At 38.5% G+C, this 16155-nt stretch overlaps 1 protein-coding gene across 3 annotated transcripts in view; it reads right to left on the bottom strand.

Annotated features, from left to right (window-relative positions):
* Window positions 1–16155, bottom strand: part of HPSE2 (heparanase 2 (inactive)) — a 577000-nt gene that overhangs the window by 521149 nt on the left and 39696 nt on the right. For 2 of the 3 annotated variants that reach the window (XM_060034305.1, XM_060034306.1), the window contains exon 3: window positions 5057–5218. The exons of the other annotated variant lie outside the window; for it this stretch is intronic. In XM_060034305.1, coding sequence (XP_059890288.1) covers window positions 5057–5218 — 162 coding nt within the window. The remainder of the gene's footprint in view (window positions 1–5056; window positions 5219–16155) is intronic. 3 annotated transcript variants of the gene reach the window in all.

Here is a 16155-nt window from a genome sequence, read left to right as displayed (position 1 = left end):
TACAGAACTCTCAAAACTCAATAGTAAGAAAACAAAAGTCATTATTTTTTTAAAATGGGCAAAAGGTTTGAACAGACACTTCACCAAAGAAGATATATAGATAGCAAATAAGCAAAGAACAGATACTCAATATCATTAGTCATAAGGTAAATTTCAAATTAAAACCAAAAGATACTACTACTACGTACCCACTAAAATAGCTAAAATTTAAAAGACAGACAATGCTAATTATTGGCAAGGATATGGAGTATCTAGAACTCATACACACTGTTGGTGGAATGCCAGATAGTACGGCCACTTTGGAAAACAGTCTGACAGTTTCTTATAAACAGGCATCATAAAATCAAGCAATCCCACTCCTAGGTACCTACCTAAGAGAAATGAAAACATATGTCAACACAAAGATCTGAGAGTAAATGTCTACAGTGGCTTTATTCATAATCACCAAAAGCTAGAAATAAACCAAATGTCCATCAACAGATGCATGGATAAATAAATTGTAGGATATTCTTAACATGAAATATTACTCAGCAACAAAAAGAAATGAACTGCTAATAAATGCAAAAAGATGACTGAATCTCAAAAACATCATGCTAAGTGAAAACAATCAAACACACACAACTACTTTATTTTTCCATTGATATGACATTTAGGGACAAATATCAGATCAGACACAGCTAAGGCTGAGAAAGGAGAGTGACTGCCAAGGGAGACAAAAGAATTTTTAGGGTGAAGGAAATGTTCTATATCTTGATGGTGATGACAGCTATATGACTCTATAATATATTAACCTGTCCAAATTTATTTGTACTATAATGTAAATTACACCTCAATAAACCTGAATTCATAAAATTTAAAAATATGTACCTTTTGACCCAGACATCCACTTTCAGAAATCTCTTCTACAGAAATAAATGTGTAAATATGCATAGAAATTAATATACACTAATAGGGAAATGGTAAAATAAAGTATGTTACATTCAATACTATGGAATATAATGCAAATAATTAAACAGACCTGGATATAGTCCTTTGAGAACTGAAAGAATACTTATTTGGGCCCTTTGCTCAACTGAAGTTAGAAAGATTGGCCACAACAAGGAAGTATGAGCCTCTTTTGCTCAATTCATTTACCACAGTAATACAATAAAGCTAACCACAAGAATCTCAGTATATTTTGGAATCTAATGACTGAAAGAAGAGGTACAAAACCATAAGTAGCAGACAATAACATAACAAGAGTCCTCATAAAGGAATTTTGGAAAGCATCTTGAGTAATGCCATCCATTTATAACGGCTATACGGTTCAGGCTACCTGGAAACAAGAGTTGACTAGATGACTTCACAACACAAATTTTTTAAAAGTTGACTTCATTACAGGATCATTCACTATGTTCTAATTACTATGCAGAATGCAGCACAAATATAATATTCCTTGCCTTCTGGGAGTTTATGTTCTAAAGAAAATCCTAGAAAGTGTATTGCCCCTTAAGGCTGGCTTTTAACTTTTTATTTTCTGTTTTTCATTTGATTATAGTACAGGCATCCGCCACAAAAGTTCAATTTATACCTCAAAAGAGGGGGGTTCGCCAGGGGAGGGGAGACAAATAACTAAATTCAAACCTATAAAGTTATTTAATAGATGTCCAAATTAACCCTTAAAAAGTAGTCTTTGAGTGAACTTACAATGTGTACACAGCAGAACATTTTCAACAAACTTACAGAGCATTATCACATTAAGAATCATGAGAGCACAAAGATACAGAAGACATGATCACTGTTCTTTCTTAAAGTCACCTACCAAACTCTCCCTTTCATTTATCACTCCTTGAGTAACATGCACGGTGACATTTAATACTCTCAGATTCAAGAAGCTACAGGACAAGATTACATGCATGTGTTGGTGAGTCAGTGTAAAAAAGTGCAGCATATTTAAAATAGTTCTATCATTGATGTTCTCCTGGAATTCCTCCATCACTTTCACATAACCTTAGAGTTTACTTCAAAAACCCTCCAGATTAGGTGAGGCTAACATTATTTCCAATACCGTGTAAATCATTCACATGAAGATATTAAGACATGTTTAATATTATGCAAAAATACAATCCATTTTTTAAAAAATATTATACAATAAGAACCACGTGTTTCCATTAACTGGGTTGTCACTAGAACTGTAGAGTTGTTTTCCTTTTATTAAATGTTCAGAAGATCCTCAAAGCTAGAATATTATTTGCCCTCATCTGAAGGATGGCTGTTTAAGAGAGATCACAAGCTAGAATGCAGAATATGAAGGCATACCTCTCACTTCAATGCTGACAGATCAGCTAAAGATGGAACACCTAAGAATGAGGGCTTGCTTGTGAGGTGAAGGGCAAGAGCCATCATTTTTAATAAGCTTTTAAGCAGCTGCCATTTCCATCACTTTATTAATTTCTTACTATACTGACATTTCAATCACTTTATTAATTTTTTTCCTCTACTGTTAACTTAGTTGTCCAATTTAAAAATAAAGACTATACCACTAACTGACCACTAACAGGAAACAATCATGATACACTGCTACACATATACATGAAATTCTGTAAATAATTGGGGAGAGGGGTTGAGGGGAGAGCAGAGACATTAAAAAGTGATCTCTGGGCTTCCCTGGTGGCGCAGTGGTTGAGAGTCCGCCTGCCGATGCAGGGGACACGGGTTCGTGCCCCGGTCCGGGAAGATCCCACATGCTGCGGAGCCTGCGCGTCCAGAGCCTGTGCTCCGCAACGGGAGAGGCCACAACAGTGAGAGGCCCGTGTACCGCAAAAAAAAAAAAAAAAAAAAAAGTGGTCTGTTTCTGAGATTTTGGAGGCCCAGTTTCCTCATCCTGTTCCCACATACTTTCATGGCAGACATTTCAAACATGCCAGAGTTATACAAAATAAGTAAAACATCACCAAGCAGAAATCCTAGGGTAGGTGTTCTGAACATGTTGGTAAAGAAAGTCACTTCATTTGAGAGGTCTCTGCCCCTTCAACCTCACCCTCCTTACCAATATACATTCATCACCGAAAAGGGAAATATTTACAGAAGTTAGTTTAGTTATGTTTAAATATTATGTTTAGCTGTCTGGAGACCATGTTCTCAAAATTTATACAAGAAATCAAGGATTAAACTTCATAACAATTAGAAAACTACACTGTGTAAAATCAAAGACTTAGTTAAAGGATAGTAAAATAGTTTTACCATTGTTGCTAAAATGAAATGACTCCATCTCTTCTCAACACCTGGCACCAAAACCTTTTGAACTTTCACGTAAACAACCCAGGGCACACCAAATGCTCTGTCTGCAGCAAGGTACCACCTCTGCAACAGGCATTTGGGTGAAAAATGTGGAAAATGCCTGAGGGCTCTTTGAAGCAGCTTGGGAGAAGTGAGAGCAGGAAAGAGGCTCTTCTCTAGGGTAAGTTTGTTTAGTAGAAAGTAAGCAAGTTGTCAGGGTAAAAGTTGACAATGTTGATTCCAACAGTTTGAACTGAGAATAAACATCCAAAGGGATTATGTTACTGAGAATTAGAAAAGATTCCATTGAACTCAATAGAGCACTTGTGTTTTCAAAGATAATATGCCTTCAAGCCACACTCTGGATGCACAGTTTAGGATTAGAATTACCCTAAGCTCTTTCTATGCCACATTAAAGAACACAGGGTCTGACATCTCTAATGTATGCCTAAAAATATTAGAATAAGGATAGCTTAAAATACTGCATTTCCAATAAGTGAATTGGAAAATACTATATACATTTACTATTTGTACATTTGAGGTAGACTGAAGAAATTTGGAGAAAAATATGTTCTTCCCAAACATCTAAACTTAAATACAGTTTCACTAACCAATTTAGGATTTATTAGCCATAAATCACTTTTAAGTTTTCCTTCCTTAATGACCTATCAAAGAACAAAAAATAGTGCCTATACTTATGAAATCTATAATCCTCTTCTCTGCTCTCCAAAGCCACATTTAAATCTGGCTTTCATCTCATGCTGCTGAGTTTTCCACCAGGTACTGATGTAGAGTCAGAAGAGACTTGTGCTTTTTCAAAAGCAAAACAACCTGGTTGCTGGAAGCAACCTGGTGAAATGCCAGGAAGCCTGTAAAAAATTTTTAAATTTTCCTAACTTGGAGTTTACAAAAATAAGTGTGAGATGTTCATAGCCTGTCAGGCATTCCATCTTTTTATTTTTTTAATATTCATAAACAAGGGAAAACACACACTTTGATTTATTAAAATTTATTTGAATCAAGATAATGCAGATCTGCCTTGCATTCCCTTAAGAAAATGGAGGTAACTCAGACTGCTCTTCTTAGTTCATCCAAGTCCTACATGATTCTCACATTAGAGTGTGCTATTAGAATTTTTTTCCAAAGCTTGACAAAGGCATGCAACTCACATGCTCTTAACCAGCAAAGTCCGCAGCAGCCCTGCAAAAAGTTGTTTCTCCTTTGAGCTCTCACATATATTCATTTCCCTCCTAGAACCAAGGATGTAAAGGAGTATGGCTCAGTCTCATAGCCTCTTTGTTCTTAAAAAGTAAATCAGATTCCCTAGATATTTTCAAACTCCACCAAGAATATAGAACATTCTCAGCTCTGCCTGTGGATCATTATCTCTTTTACATTTCATCTTTATATTCACTGGGTTCACAGAAAGGGCATACACAGAAAGAGGAAAATAGCTGTTTCTTAGACACCAAATTTAGTAATTTTCTCAAATCTATTGGCACACATCTAAAAAGTCATATTTTTACAAGGCTTCATTAGGTTTTCATTGGTTCTCTCTTTTGAGAACACACATGCTGAACCGCCCATAACCTCAAGCCAAAATACATCTGCAAAATGTAATAAATATTTTATATGAATATAAGAGTCATCACAATTTTAAAAGGGATAAGTGGGAAAAGACAGACAGATGCAGCTCATCTGAATCCCACTTTAGTGTCTCCCAAGCATCAAGTTGCTAACTGATGGGGACCATCAATCTACAGTGCTCTAAGATTCCAGCCGACGCCAACAGCCTTACCTGTTAATACGAGATTACTGTAAGTATTGGAGAATTGCTCCTTTAGAAGAACCAGATGCATCTGAGCTGCCTTCTCCCGTTGGAGCTCCAGCATAACATCAGGGTGCTGGGCAATCTTGCAGCCTTTCTGTTTATCCAAGGCAACATCACTTCGAACAATGTCTAAGAAAAGAAAGAAAGAATACAGGCAGCAAAAAACAAAACAAAACAAAAGCCATATACACATCAAAGTCCTGTTGCACCCAATATGACAGAATTTATAAACTACCAGCATTTTCATCAAAGTGAAGAGATTCAGAAATAATAAACCTGAAGGGTCTCCTACTTCATGATGCATCCTACAAGTTTCTCTGGTCATCTCCAAATTCTCTGGAGATTTCTGTTTCTTAGCTTTCTCTGACCTCATTTAAGATTCTCACTCCTCCATTCCCCTTCTCAGCTCACATCCAGGACTTATGTGCCTCCTGGTCCCCTTACTTAACATATTTTACCATGGAGAAAAATAATACGACCTTGCCTGAATACTAGTGACTATGAAGGTCATTCCCTCTACTTCAGGCTGTAGGACTGGGTGATAGCACCAGCATGTGTATTCAGGATACTTGGCCTGTTTTCAAATTTACCCCCCACCCAGCCCATTCAGCTCAAATGAAAGCTGCCATTCTGTGGTATAGCTGCTTAGGACTTCTACTGCTATTTTTCATGTACCTCTGAGTATATTCAGACTCATTAATTGCCCTTTAAATATATAAAGTATATAAAAGTATTTTGTGGGTCACTGAAGAAAGCAAGAGTAGGGCTAGAGTCACTTTGGAGAACTGCCTCTTTCCCAATTATTTTCCTATTAGTGATAGGCTGCCTTTCACACTTCAGTATGATTTTCACTCAAAGCATATGTATTCTCCAGAAAACAGCCCTTCTCAAAAACAAACATTCATCTAGAATGCTGCCCAAAAGCAGGGACCTTTTATGTCCTGAAGTAACTTGTTTATTTTTACAAATTAAAAGATAACTCAGCTGATTATCATAGGGACAAACGATATTAGCAGCAGCTATCGGAATGACAACTCTAGAAACTTTCAAGTTTTACGTAACAAACTGAAGGATTTTAGGGAAAAAAAGTGCTAAAAATAAAACAACTGCTCTGCCACTACTGACACCAACGGCTTTGGAAAAGAAAAACTAATGCCCATGTCAATGGTACCAATAGGAAAGTTTTGGCTCTTTAAGCAATATCAATGACACCTAAGAGAAAATAGGGCATGTGACATGCAGGGCTGATCATCACTCTGTGCAAAAGATTTTCAAACACATCAAAAGAGCCCTAAAAGAGAAGATCAGATATAAAAACAAACCCATGACAACTTCTTCTACCTTCTGAGCATTAGGATGTGTGGTTGACAAAGATTAGCCAGATGTAAGAATGGTCCTCACTCATTCTTAGATAAAAATAGAGGAGCTGGTTGGAAATAATGCAATATTTATGCCTAAACATATTTATACTAATTTCTAGGATGTAGGCAATAAGACGCACGCATTTAACAATCAAGTAAGTAATAATCTCATAGATTTTCTGAGCCTTGAATAAAAAATTAGAATAAATTTAAGAATACACTCTAGTTTATAAGATCATCAATAGAAGGTAAGAGGAATAATGAATACAGTATACATCTATTTAAGTTACACTCTGTAAAAATTTTTAAATACAGTATATCATTGAATTCTTCCAACCATCAATGAAAGCAGACGTTGTTGACTAGCTGACCCAAATCCTAAACACAATCCCTTCTCCTTTGCTTTGCTCTACTACAGAGACTGAAGAGCTAAAATATATAATTCCCCAGCTTTCCTTGAAGCAAAGAGTGGCCATGTAACATGCTTCTGGCCAATGAGCTGCAGGCACACATCACTAGTAGGACCTCCCTGGCCAAATTAAAAGACAGAACTTCACTAAGACCAGCTTTTTTTCCTTCAGCCCTTTAGTCCTTCCTATTCTTTATGCCTAAAACAGAAAGTTATAGTAGCCATTTTGTGACAATGAATCAGGAAGCAAGAGGGCAAAAGTCTTATGCACTAAGGATGGTGAACAGGAAGATGGGAAGAGCTTAAGTCCCCTAACGTCATTATTGAGCTACCATACTTGTGCTAGACTGCCTATCTTTTGTTTCTTGTTATGTAACATGAAAGCACTATTTGTATAAACCATTAACAGTCAGTCATGTATTTTTGAAATCCTAATCTGTTTTGTAATCCTAAATGATAATGAGTAATTTTATTACCCCTAATTTATATATGGAAAAACTGAGGTCCACAAAGCATAAGTGACTTGCTCAAGTTCACATATCATGGTCAGTCCCCAAATCTAGAATTTTCAAAGCCAAATCCACTGATCTTTCCAGAAATTACTCCTATATAGAAACTCAAGAACTTAATAGTAAAGTATGGTAAACAGTAAAACTGAGGAAATAGAAAGAAAACCTTTTTATACTATACAGTAGCATACCACAGCTGATCTATCCAGAAAAGAAATATGGATGATACTTTCCCAAAAAAACATTACAAAACTCGTACCAAAATATACTCCAAAGAGGAAAAAGAGGTTTCAATTATCCTGATATCTTCTAATAGAAGTCTAATTCAAAGGGTAGAATATCTACTAAACTCTCTATTTCCTATCTAACAAATGTATTGTGCAGAAGGTAGAAGCAGCATAATTACAACTGATATCCTCAACGTCATTTAAGCCAGAACCTTGAAATAAAGTGAACAAATTACCTAATATTAAGAATAGTAAGAAAAGAAAACAATGGGCATGGCCTAACAAACGTCATAGACTTTAAAAAGTACATTTCAACAATGTTTGGGGAAAACATAGATTTACAATATAGAATTTTTTATTGAGGTATAGTTGATTTACAATATTATATTAATTTCAGGTCTACAAAATAATGATTCAATATTTTTATAGATTATACTCCATTTAAAGTTATTATAAAATATTGGCTATATTCCCTGTGCTCTACAATATATCCTTGTGGCTTGTCTATTTTATATATGTAGTCTGTAACTCTTAATCCCCATCCCTATTTTGCCCCTCCCCGCCTTCCCTCTACCTACTGATAACCACTAATTTGTTCTCTATATCTGTGTCATTTTGTTTTGTTATATTCATTCTTTTGTTTATTAGATTATTCTACATATAAGTGATAACATGTCTTTCTCTGACTTATTTCACTAAGCATAATACTCTCCAGGTCCATCCATGTTGTTGCAAATGGCAATATTTCATCTTTTTATGGCTGAGTAATATTCCACTGTTCTATCAACAGATGAATGGATAAAGATGTGATGTGATACACACACACACACACACACACACATATATATAATCTCACGTGTGACTGACCTCCTGTCGGTCATATGACTTATAAATATTTTTTTCCCATTCAGTAGATTGTCTTTTCATTTTCACAATGGTTTCCTCTGCTGTGCAAAAGCTTTCTAAGTCCATTTGTTTAGTTTTGCTTTTGTTTCCCTTTATCTTAGGAGATAGATCCAAAACATATTGCCATGATTAATATCTAAGAGTGTTCTGCCTATGTTTTCTTCTAGGAGTTTTATGGTTTTCAATCTTACATTTAGGTCTTTAATCCATTTTGAATTTATTTTTGTATATGGTGTGAGAAAGTAGTCCAGTTTGATTCTTTTGCATGTAGCTGTCCAGTTTTCCCAGCACCACTTATTGAAGAGAGTGCTTTTCCCCATTGTATATTCTTGCTTTTTTTGTCATAGATTAATTGACCATAAATGTGTGGGTTTATTTCTGGGCTCTCTATTCTGTTCCATTGATCTGTGTGTCTGTTTTTCTGTAGGTACCATTCTGTTTTGATTACTGTAGCTTTGTAGTACAGTCTGAAGTCAGGGCATAATACCTCTGGATCTGTTCACCTTTCTCAACATTGCTTTGGCTGTTCAGGGTCTTTTGTGTTTCCATACAAATTTTAAAATTGTGTTCTAGTTCTGTGAAAAAAATGCCATTGATATTTTGATAGGGATTGCATTGAATATATAGATTGCCTGGGGTAGTATGGTCATTTTAACAATAATGATTCTTCCAATCCATGAACACGTAATATCTTTTCATCTGTTTGTGTTATCTTCAATTTCTTACACCAGTGTCTTATAGTTTTCTGAGTACAGGTCTTAGGTAGGTTTCTTCCTAGGTATTTTATTCTTTTTGATGTGATTGTAAATGGGATTGCTTCCTTAGTTTCTGTTTCTGATAGTTCATTGTTATATAGAAATGCAAAGATATCTGTATATTAATTTTGTATCCTGCAACTTTACCAAATTCATTGATGAGCTCTAGTAGTTTTCTGGTGGTGTCTTTAGGATTTTCTACGTACAGTATCATGTCATCTGCAAACAGTGACAGTTTTACTTCTTCTTTTCCAATTTGGATTCTTTTTATTTCTCTTCCTTCTCTGATTGCTGTGGCTAGGACTTCCAAAACTATGTTGAACAGAAGTGGTGAGAGTATCTAGGCACGCTTCTGGCCCATACAAGTCGATATACAGAATTAACCATCACAGTGACATTCTGGAAAAGGCAAACCTATTGTGCAGTAATCAGATCAGTGATTGCAAGAGAAACGGAGATTATTGAACACAAAAAAGATATGAGGGAAGTTTGGGAAAGGTGATGGAATGTGCCATATTTTTATGTGGTAGTACTTACACGACCACATAGGTCTGTCAGAACTCATTGAATTTTACACATAAAATGGGTGAATTTCCTTATATGTAAGTATACCTCAATAAACATGAATTTTTTAAAAAAAGTGGTGAGAGTAAACATCCTTGTCTTGTTCCTCATCTTAGAGGAAATGTGTTCAGCTTTTCACCATTGAACATGATGTTGGCTATGAGTTTGTCATAAATGGCCTTTACTGTGTTGAGGTATGCTCCCTCTATGCTCATTTTCTAGAGATTTTTTATCATAAATGGATGTTGAACTTTATCAAAGCATTTTGTGCATCTATTGAGATGACCATATGGCTTTTATCCTTCAATTTGTTAATGTAATGTATCACTTTGATTGATTTGCAAGTACTGAAAAATCCTTGCATCCCTGGGATAAATCCCACTTGATTATGGTGTATGATCCTTTAATATAACGTTGGATTCAGTTAGCTAATATTTTGTTGAGGACTTTTGCATCTATGTTCATACAGTTAACTATTGTAACTTTCTTTTTTTGTGGTTATTTTTGTCCAGTTTTGGTATCAGGGTGATGCTGGCCTCATAGAATAAGTTTGTAAGTGTTCCTCTCTCTGCAATTTTTTGGAATAGTTTCAGAAGGATGGGTTTTAACTCTTATTTAAATGTTTGGTAGAATTCACCTATGAAACCATCTGGTCTTGAACTTTTTATTACAATTCAATTTCATTACTGGTAATTGGTCTGTTTCGTATTTTCTATTTCTTCCTGATTCAGTTGGGAGATTGTACATTTCTAGAAATTTGTCCAGTTCTTCTAGGTTGCCCATTTTTTTCAGTGTATAATTGTTCATAGCAATCTTTTATGATCCTCTCTATTTCTGGGGTGTCAGTTGTAAACTTCTTTTCCATTGCTGGTTTTACTGATTTGGGCCCTCTCTCTTTTTTTCTTGATGAGTCTAGCTGAAAGTTCATCAATTTTGTTTATCTTTTCAAAGAACCAGCTCTTAGTTCCATTGAGCTTCTCTACTTTTTGTTGGTCTCTATTTCATTTATTTCTGCTCTGATCTTTATGATTTCTCTCCTTCAACTAAATTTGGGTTTTGTTTGTTCTTCTTTTTCTCGTTCCTTTAGGTGTAAGGTTAGTTTGTTTCTTTGAGATTTTTCTTCTTTCCTGAGGTAAAGCTTGAATCACTATAAACTTCCCTCTTAGAACTGCTTTTGTTATATCCCATTAATTTTGGAACACTTTTCATTTTCACTTGTCTCCAGGTATTTTTTTAATTTCTTCTTTGATTTCTTCAGTGATACATTGCTTGTCTAGTAGCATACTGTTTACCTTCCATGTTTGTGTGTTTCCCTTAACTACTTATAGTGGATATAGATGATTTTACTATTTTTGTCTTTTAATCTTCCCACTTGCTTTGTATGTCGTTGACTTACTACACTTACTATATATTTGCCTTTACCAGTGAATTTTTTCTTTTCATAATTTTCATGTTTCTAGTTATGACCTTTTCTTTTTCTCTTAAATTTAACAGCTTTGTAAAGTTGATTTTGTGGTGCTGAACCCTTTTAGCTTCTGCTTGTCTGTAAAACTTTTGATCTCTCCAAATCTGAATGAAACCCTTGACAGATAAAAGTATTCTTGGTTGCAGGTTCTTCCCTTTCATAATTTTAAATGTATCATGCCATGCCCTTCTGGCCTACAGAGTTTCTGCTGAAAATTCAGCTGACAGCCTTATGAGAGTTCCCTTGTATGTAACGTGTTGCTTTTCCCTTTTTGCTTTTAATAGTCTTTATTTACCTTTAATTTTTGCCATTCTAATTACAATGTGACTTGGTGTTGTCCTTTTGGGTTGATCCTGTTTGGGTCTCTCTGTGCTTCCTGGACCTGGATGTCTGTTTCCATTCCTAGGTTAGGGAAGTTTTCAGCTGTTAAGTCTTCAAATATGTTCTCTGCCCTTTTCTCTCTCTCTTCTCCTTCTGGGACCCTACAATGTGAATGTTAATACACTTGATGTTGTCTCAGAAGTCTCTTACACTGTCTTCTTTTTTTTTTCTTTTCTGTTCAGCTTCAATAATTTCCACTACCCTGTCTTCCAACTCACTAATCTGTTCCTCTGTATCATTTAAACTACTGTTGACTCCTTCTAGTGTATTTTTTACCTCAGTTATCGTATTCTTCATCCCTGTTTGGTTCGTCTTTATATTTTCTAACTCTTTGTTTAAAACTTCAAACTTCTCATACTATTGATCCATTCTTCTCCTGAGTTCTTTGACCATCTTTATAATCATTACCTTGAATTCTTTATTGGGTAGATTGCCTATCTCCACTTTACTTATTTCTTCTTCTGGGGTCTTATTTTGTTCTTTCATTTGGAACTTGTTCCTGTTGCCTCATCTTGCCTAATTTGCTGTGTTTTGGGGGTTTTTTTTGTTTTGTTTTTTGTTTTTTTGCGGTATGTGGGCCTTTCACTGTTGTGGTCTCTCCCATAGTGGAGCACAGGCTCCAGACATGCAGGCTCAATGGCCATGGCTCACAGGCCCAGCCTCTCCGCGGCACGTGGGATCTTCCCAGACCGGGGCACGAACCCATGTCCCCTGCACCAGTAGGCGGACTCTCAACCACTGTGCCACCAGGGAAGCCCTGCTGTTTTTATTTCTATATATCTGGTAGGTTGGTTACATTTCCCAGCCTTGGAGAAGTGGTCTTTTGTAGGAGGCATCCTATGCATCCCAGCAGCGTACTCCCCTCTGGTCACCAGAACCATATGCTCTAGGCATGCCCCCTATGTGGGCCGCATGGGTCCTTCTGTTGTGGACGGCTGACCGCTGTGGGCAGTCTTGTAGGCATGGCTATCCACAGTTCAGTTGGTTGCCAGGCCCTGCCTTATGTGGAGGTTGCTAGCTGCTGGTTGAGGAGCTGGGTCACAAGGTGGCTGTCTGTGGAACCCTGGGGGGTCCTGGGGCTAGTGCTGGTTCACTGGTGGGCACAGCCAGGTTCTGGAGTTGGTGGCTGTGAGACCTGGGTTCCTGGATCTAGTGTGTCCTGCCAGTGGGTGGGGCTGGTTCCTGACACAACTGGCTGCAGGTTCTAGGGTGTCCCAAAGCTGGTGTTGGCCTGCTGATGAGTGGAGCTGGATCATGAAGTGGCTGCCTGAGGAGTCTAAGGTATCTCAGAGCTGCTGTTGGCCTGCTAGTGGGTGGGGCTGGGGTCCAGAGGATCCCAGGGCTGGTATCAGCCTGCTGGTTGACATGGCCAGGGCCCAGGGAGTCCAGAGGTGACTGGTGGCTTACTGATGGGCAGAGCCGACTCCTAGGATCTCTGGCTTCAGGGCCCTGGCATTGGTGCTGGCCCACTGGCGGGCAACCAGCTCCTGATGCAGCTGGCTAAGTCCAGGGTGTCCCAAAGCTTGTGGCCTGCTTGTGAGTGGGGCCAGATCCCAGGACAGCTGGCTGAGGGGCCTCAGGTGTCTCAGAGCAGGGGTTGGCTGCCTGGTAGGTAGGCTGGGACCTGGTACAGCAGGCTTCAAGGCTATGGTGGTCCTGAGACTGGTGTCCACCTGCTGATGGGTGGAGTTGGGGCTCAGGGGATCCTGAAGCTGGTGCTCACCCATCGGTGGGTGAAGCTGGGTCCTGGGACTAAAGCCAGCCGACTGGCAGGCAGAGCTGAGCTCTGGGGTCACCAGCTGAAAGGCCCAGGGGTCCTATAGCTGGTGTCAGCCCACTGATGGGTGGGGCCGAGGCCCTGGGAGTTTGGGGGCTAATGTTGGCTCACTGGCAGATGGAGCCATGTCCAAGATATCTGGCAGCAGGGCCCTGGAGGTCCGGGAGTTGGTATTGGCCCATTGGTGGGTGGGGCTGGTTGCAGGGTCCAGGGTGTCCCAAAGCTTATTCCAGCCTGCTGGTGGGTGGGCTGGGTCTTGCCACGCAGACTGCAAGGCTGCAGTGGCCCTGGGGCTGGTGTTGGCCCACTGATGGACAAAGCTTGGTCCCAGGGTCTCTGGCCTTTGCAGGGCCCTGGGTGTCCCAAGGTTAGTGCCTGCAACAGGGGTGTGTCAGGCCCAGTTCTCAGCCCTCTGGTGGACATGGCCTTGTCCCAGGGTGGCTGTGGGCTTAGGGGATCTTAAGGCAGCCTGCCTGCTGGTGGGTGGGGCTGTGTCCCTGCCCAGCTAGTTGCTTGGCCTGAGGCATTCCAGTACTGGTACCAATAGGCTAGGAGTGGGGCCAGGTCCCAGTGCTAATAAGCTAGAGGGAGAATTCCAAATTGGTGTTTGCCAGCACCAGTGTCCACATGGTATAATGAGCTCCCCAAAATGGCTTCTGCCAGTGTCTATGTACCCAGGGTGAGCTCCAGTTGCCTCCTGCCTCTCCAAGAGGCTCTCCAAGATGAGGAGGTGGGTCTGACCCAGGCTCCTTTCAAATTACTGTTTCTGCCCTAGGTCCTGGAAGGTGTGGGATATTGTGTGTGTCCTTTAAGAGTGGGGTTTCTATCTCCCACAGCCCTCTCAGTCTCCTGAAAGTAAGCCCTGCGGGCCGTCAAAGCCAAACATTCTGGGGGTTCATCTTCCCAGTACAGGACCCTCAGGCAAGGGCTCAGACTCATGGCTCCTTGGGAAGAACCTCTGAAATTTTATTTATCCTCCCCTTTATAGGTCACCCACCCAGGGGTATGGGTCTTGACCATACCACAACTCCACCCCTCCTGCCCATCTTATTGTGGTTCTTTCTTTATAGCTTTAGTTGCAGAAGATCTTTTCAGTTAGATTCTGGTCTTTCTCATCAACAGTTGCTCTGTAAATAGTTGTGATTTTGGTGTGTCCATGAGAGAAGGCGAGCTCAGGGTCTTCCACCATCTTGGTCAAACTCCCTATAGACTCTTTATTTAACCCTAATCTGTTTGAAATTGTATTAAAGACTAGATAAACACAAAGCAAGGACACTTATCAACGATGTACAAGGCCACAGGTCCAGGAAAAGAGTTAATATCATAGATAGTAGACTCAAAATTCAAAATTATCTTGGGACCCTAGAAACTAAGAGTGAAATCTCCAAAATGTAGGGTGAAGACATGAACACAAAGTACTGCATTTATACTGAAAGTTAATTACATAGATGGGAAGACCAAATCAGAAAGAAGTTTGAATATTTAAGATCTTATTAAGATCTGTAGGTTTTAGCTGAATATAAGCTTAACATAAGTCAGTGATATGCTACCAAATATGATATTACTGTAATCAGGATTAGTGCAATCAGACTAAATTAATAGAACTAGAATATACAGAATATAGGAGGTAACATGGCCACACTGCATTCTATGCCAGCCAAGGGCAGCATAGTGAAGAGTTGGAGTTAAACAAACCTAGGTTCAAATTCTGGCATAAAGGTCACTTGTTAGTTGCAAAAGTGACAGACAAAAGCACCTCTGTACGCCTCAATTTCTTCATCTACTGTTATTGTAGAGATGTAGAAGACTTAGCACTATGCATGCAACATAATAAGAGCTCTATAAAGGAGGTATTATTATTGTTATTAGTATGGTATTTGTGGTATTATTCACTTCCAGCTGTAATAGTCTCAGCAGTATATTAATCATTTGGAGTGCATCCAAAGAAAAGCACCAAGAGAGGAAATAATTTTATTTTTCAAATAGCTGAAAAAAACTGAGAGTGTTAACCTTGGCAAAGAAAAAGTAAAGAAGACCTGCTTTCATACATAAGAGACTTAATTCTATGTAAATCCAGAAAGCCAAACATTATAGGAATAACCAAAAGACATACTATTCAATTACACATAAGAAAACTGTAGCAACAGAAGTTGTCCTATAAGGAAAAGAGCTACTTGAGGATGGAGTTTCCTCATAAAACCTCCATACAGTTTTCCACAGTGGTTGCACCCATTTACATTCCCACCAAAGTGCAGAGGTTTCCCTTTCTCCACACCCTCACCAACAGTGTTATTTCTTGTTTTTTTTTTTATTATAGCCATTCTAACAGATATGAGGTGATATCTCATTGTGGTTTTGATTTGCATTTCCCTAATGATTAGTGATGTTAAGCATTTTATCATGTACCTGCTAGCCACCTGTACATCTTCTTTGGAAAAATGTCTCTTCAGATCTTTTGTCCATTTTTTGATCAGATTTTGGGGGGGTTTTCTGTTTGTTTGTTTGTTATAGAGTTATAAGAGTTCTTTATATATTTGGGATATTGACCCCTTATCGGATATATTTGCAAATATTTTGTCCCATTCAGTAAGTTGCCTTTTCATTTTGTTGATGCTTTCCTTTGCTGTGCAAGACAAAATTATTTTTAAGACAAGAAATATTACTGGAGACACATAGAGACAGATCATAGTGATAAAAGAGTCAATATATTAG

The sequence above is a fragment of the Delphinus delphis genome, chromosome 16, assembly GCF_949987515.2.
Source record: "Delphinus delphis chromosome 16, mDelDel1.2, whole genome shotgun sequence".
NCBI lineage: Eukaryota > Metazoa > Chordata > Mammalia > Artiodactyla > Delphinidae > Delphinus > Delphinus delphis.
The sequence above is the reverse complement of the archived record's forward strand: the minus strand, read 5'-3'. Positions and strand labels throughout refer to the sequence as shown.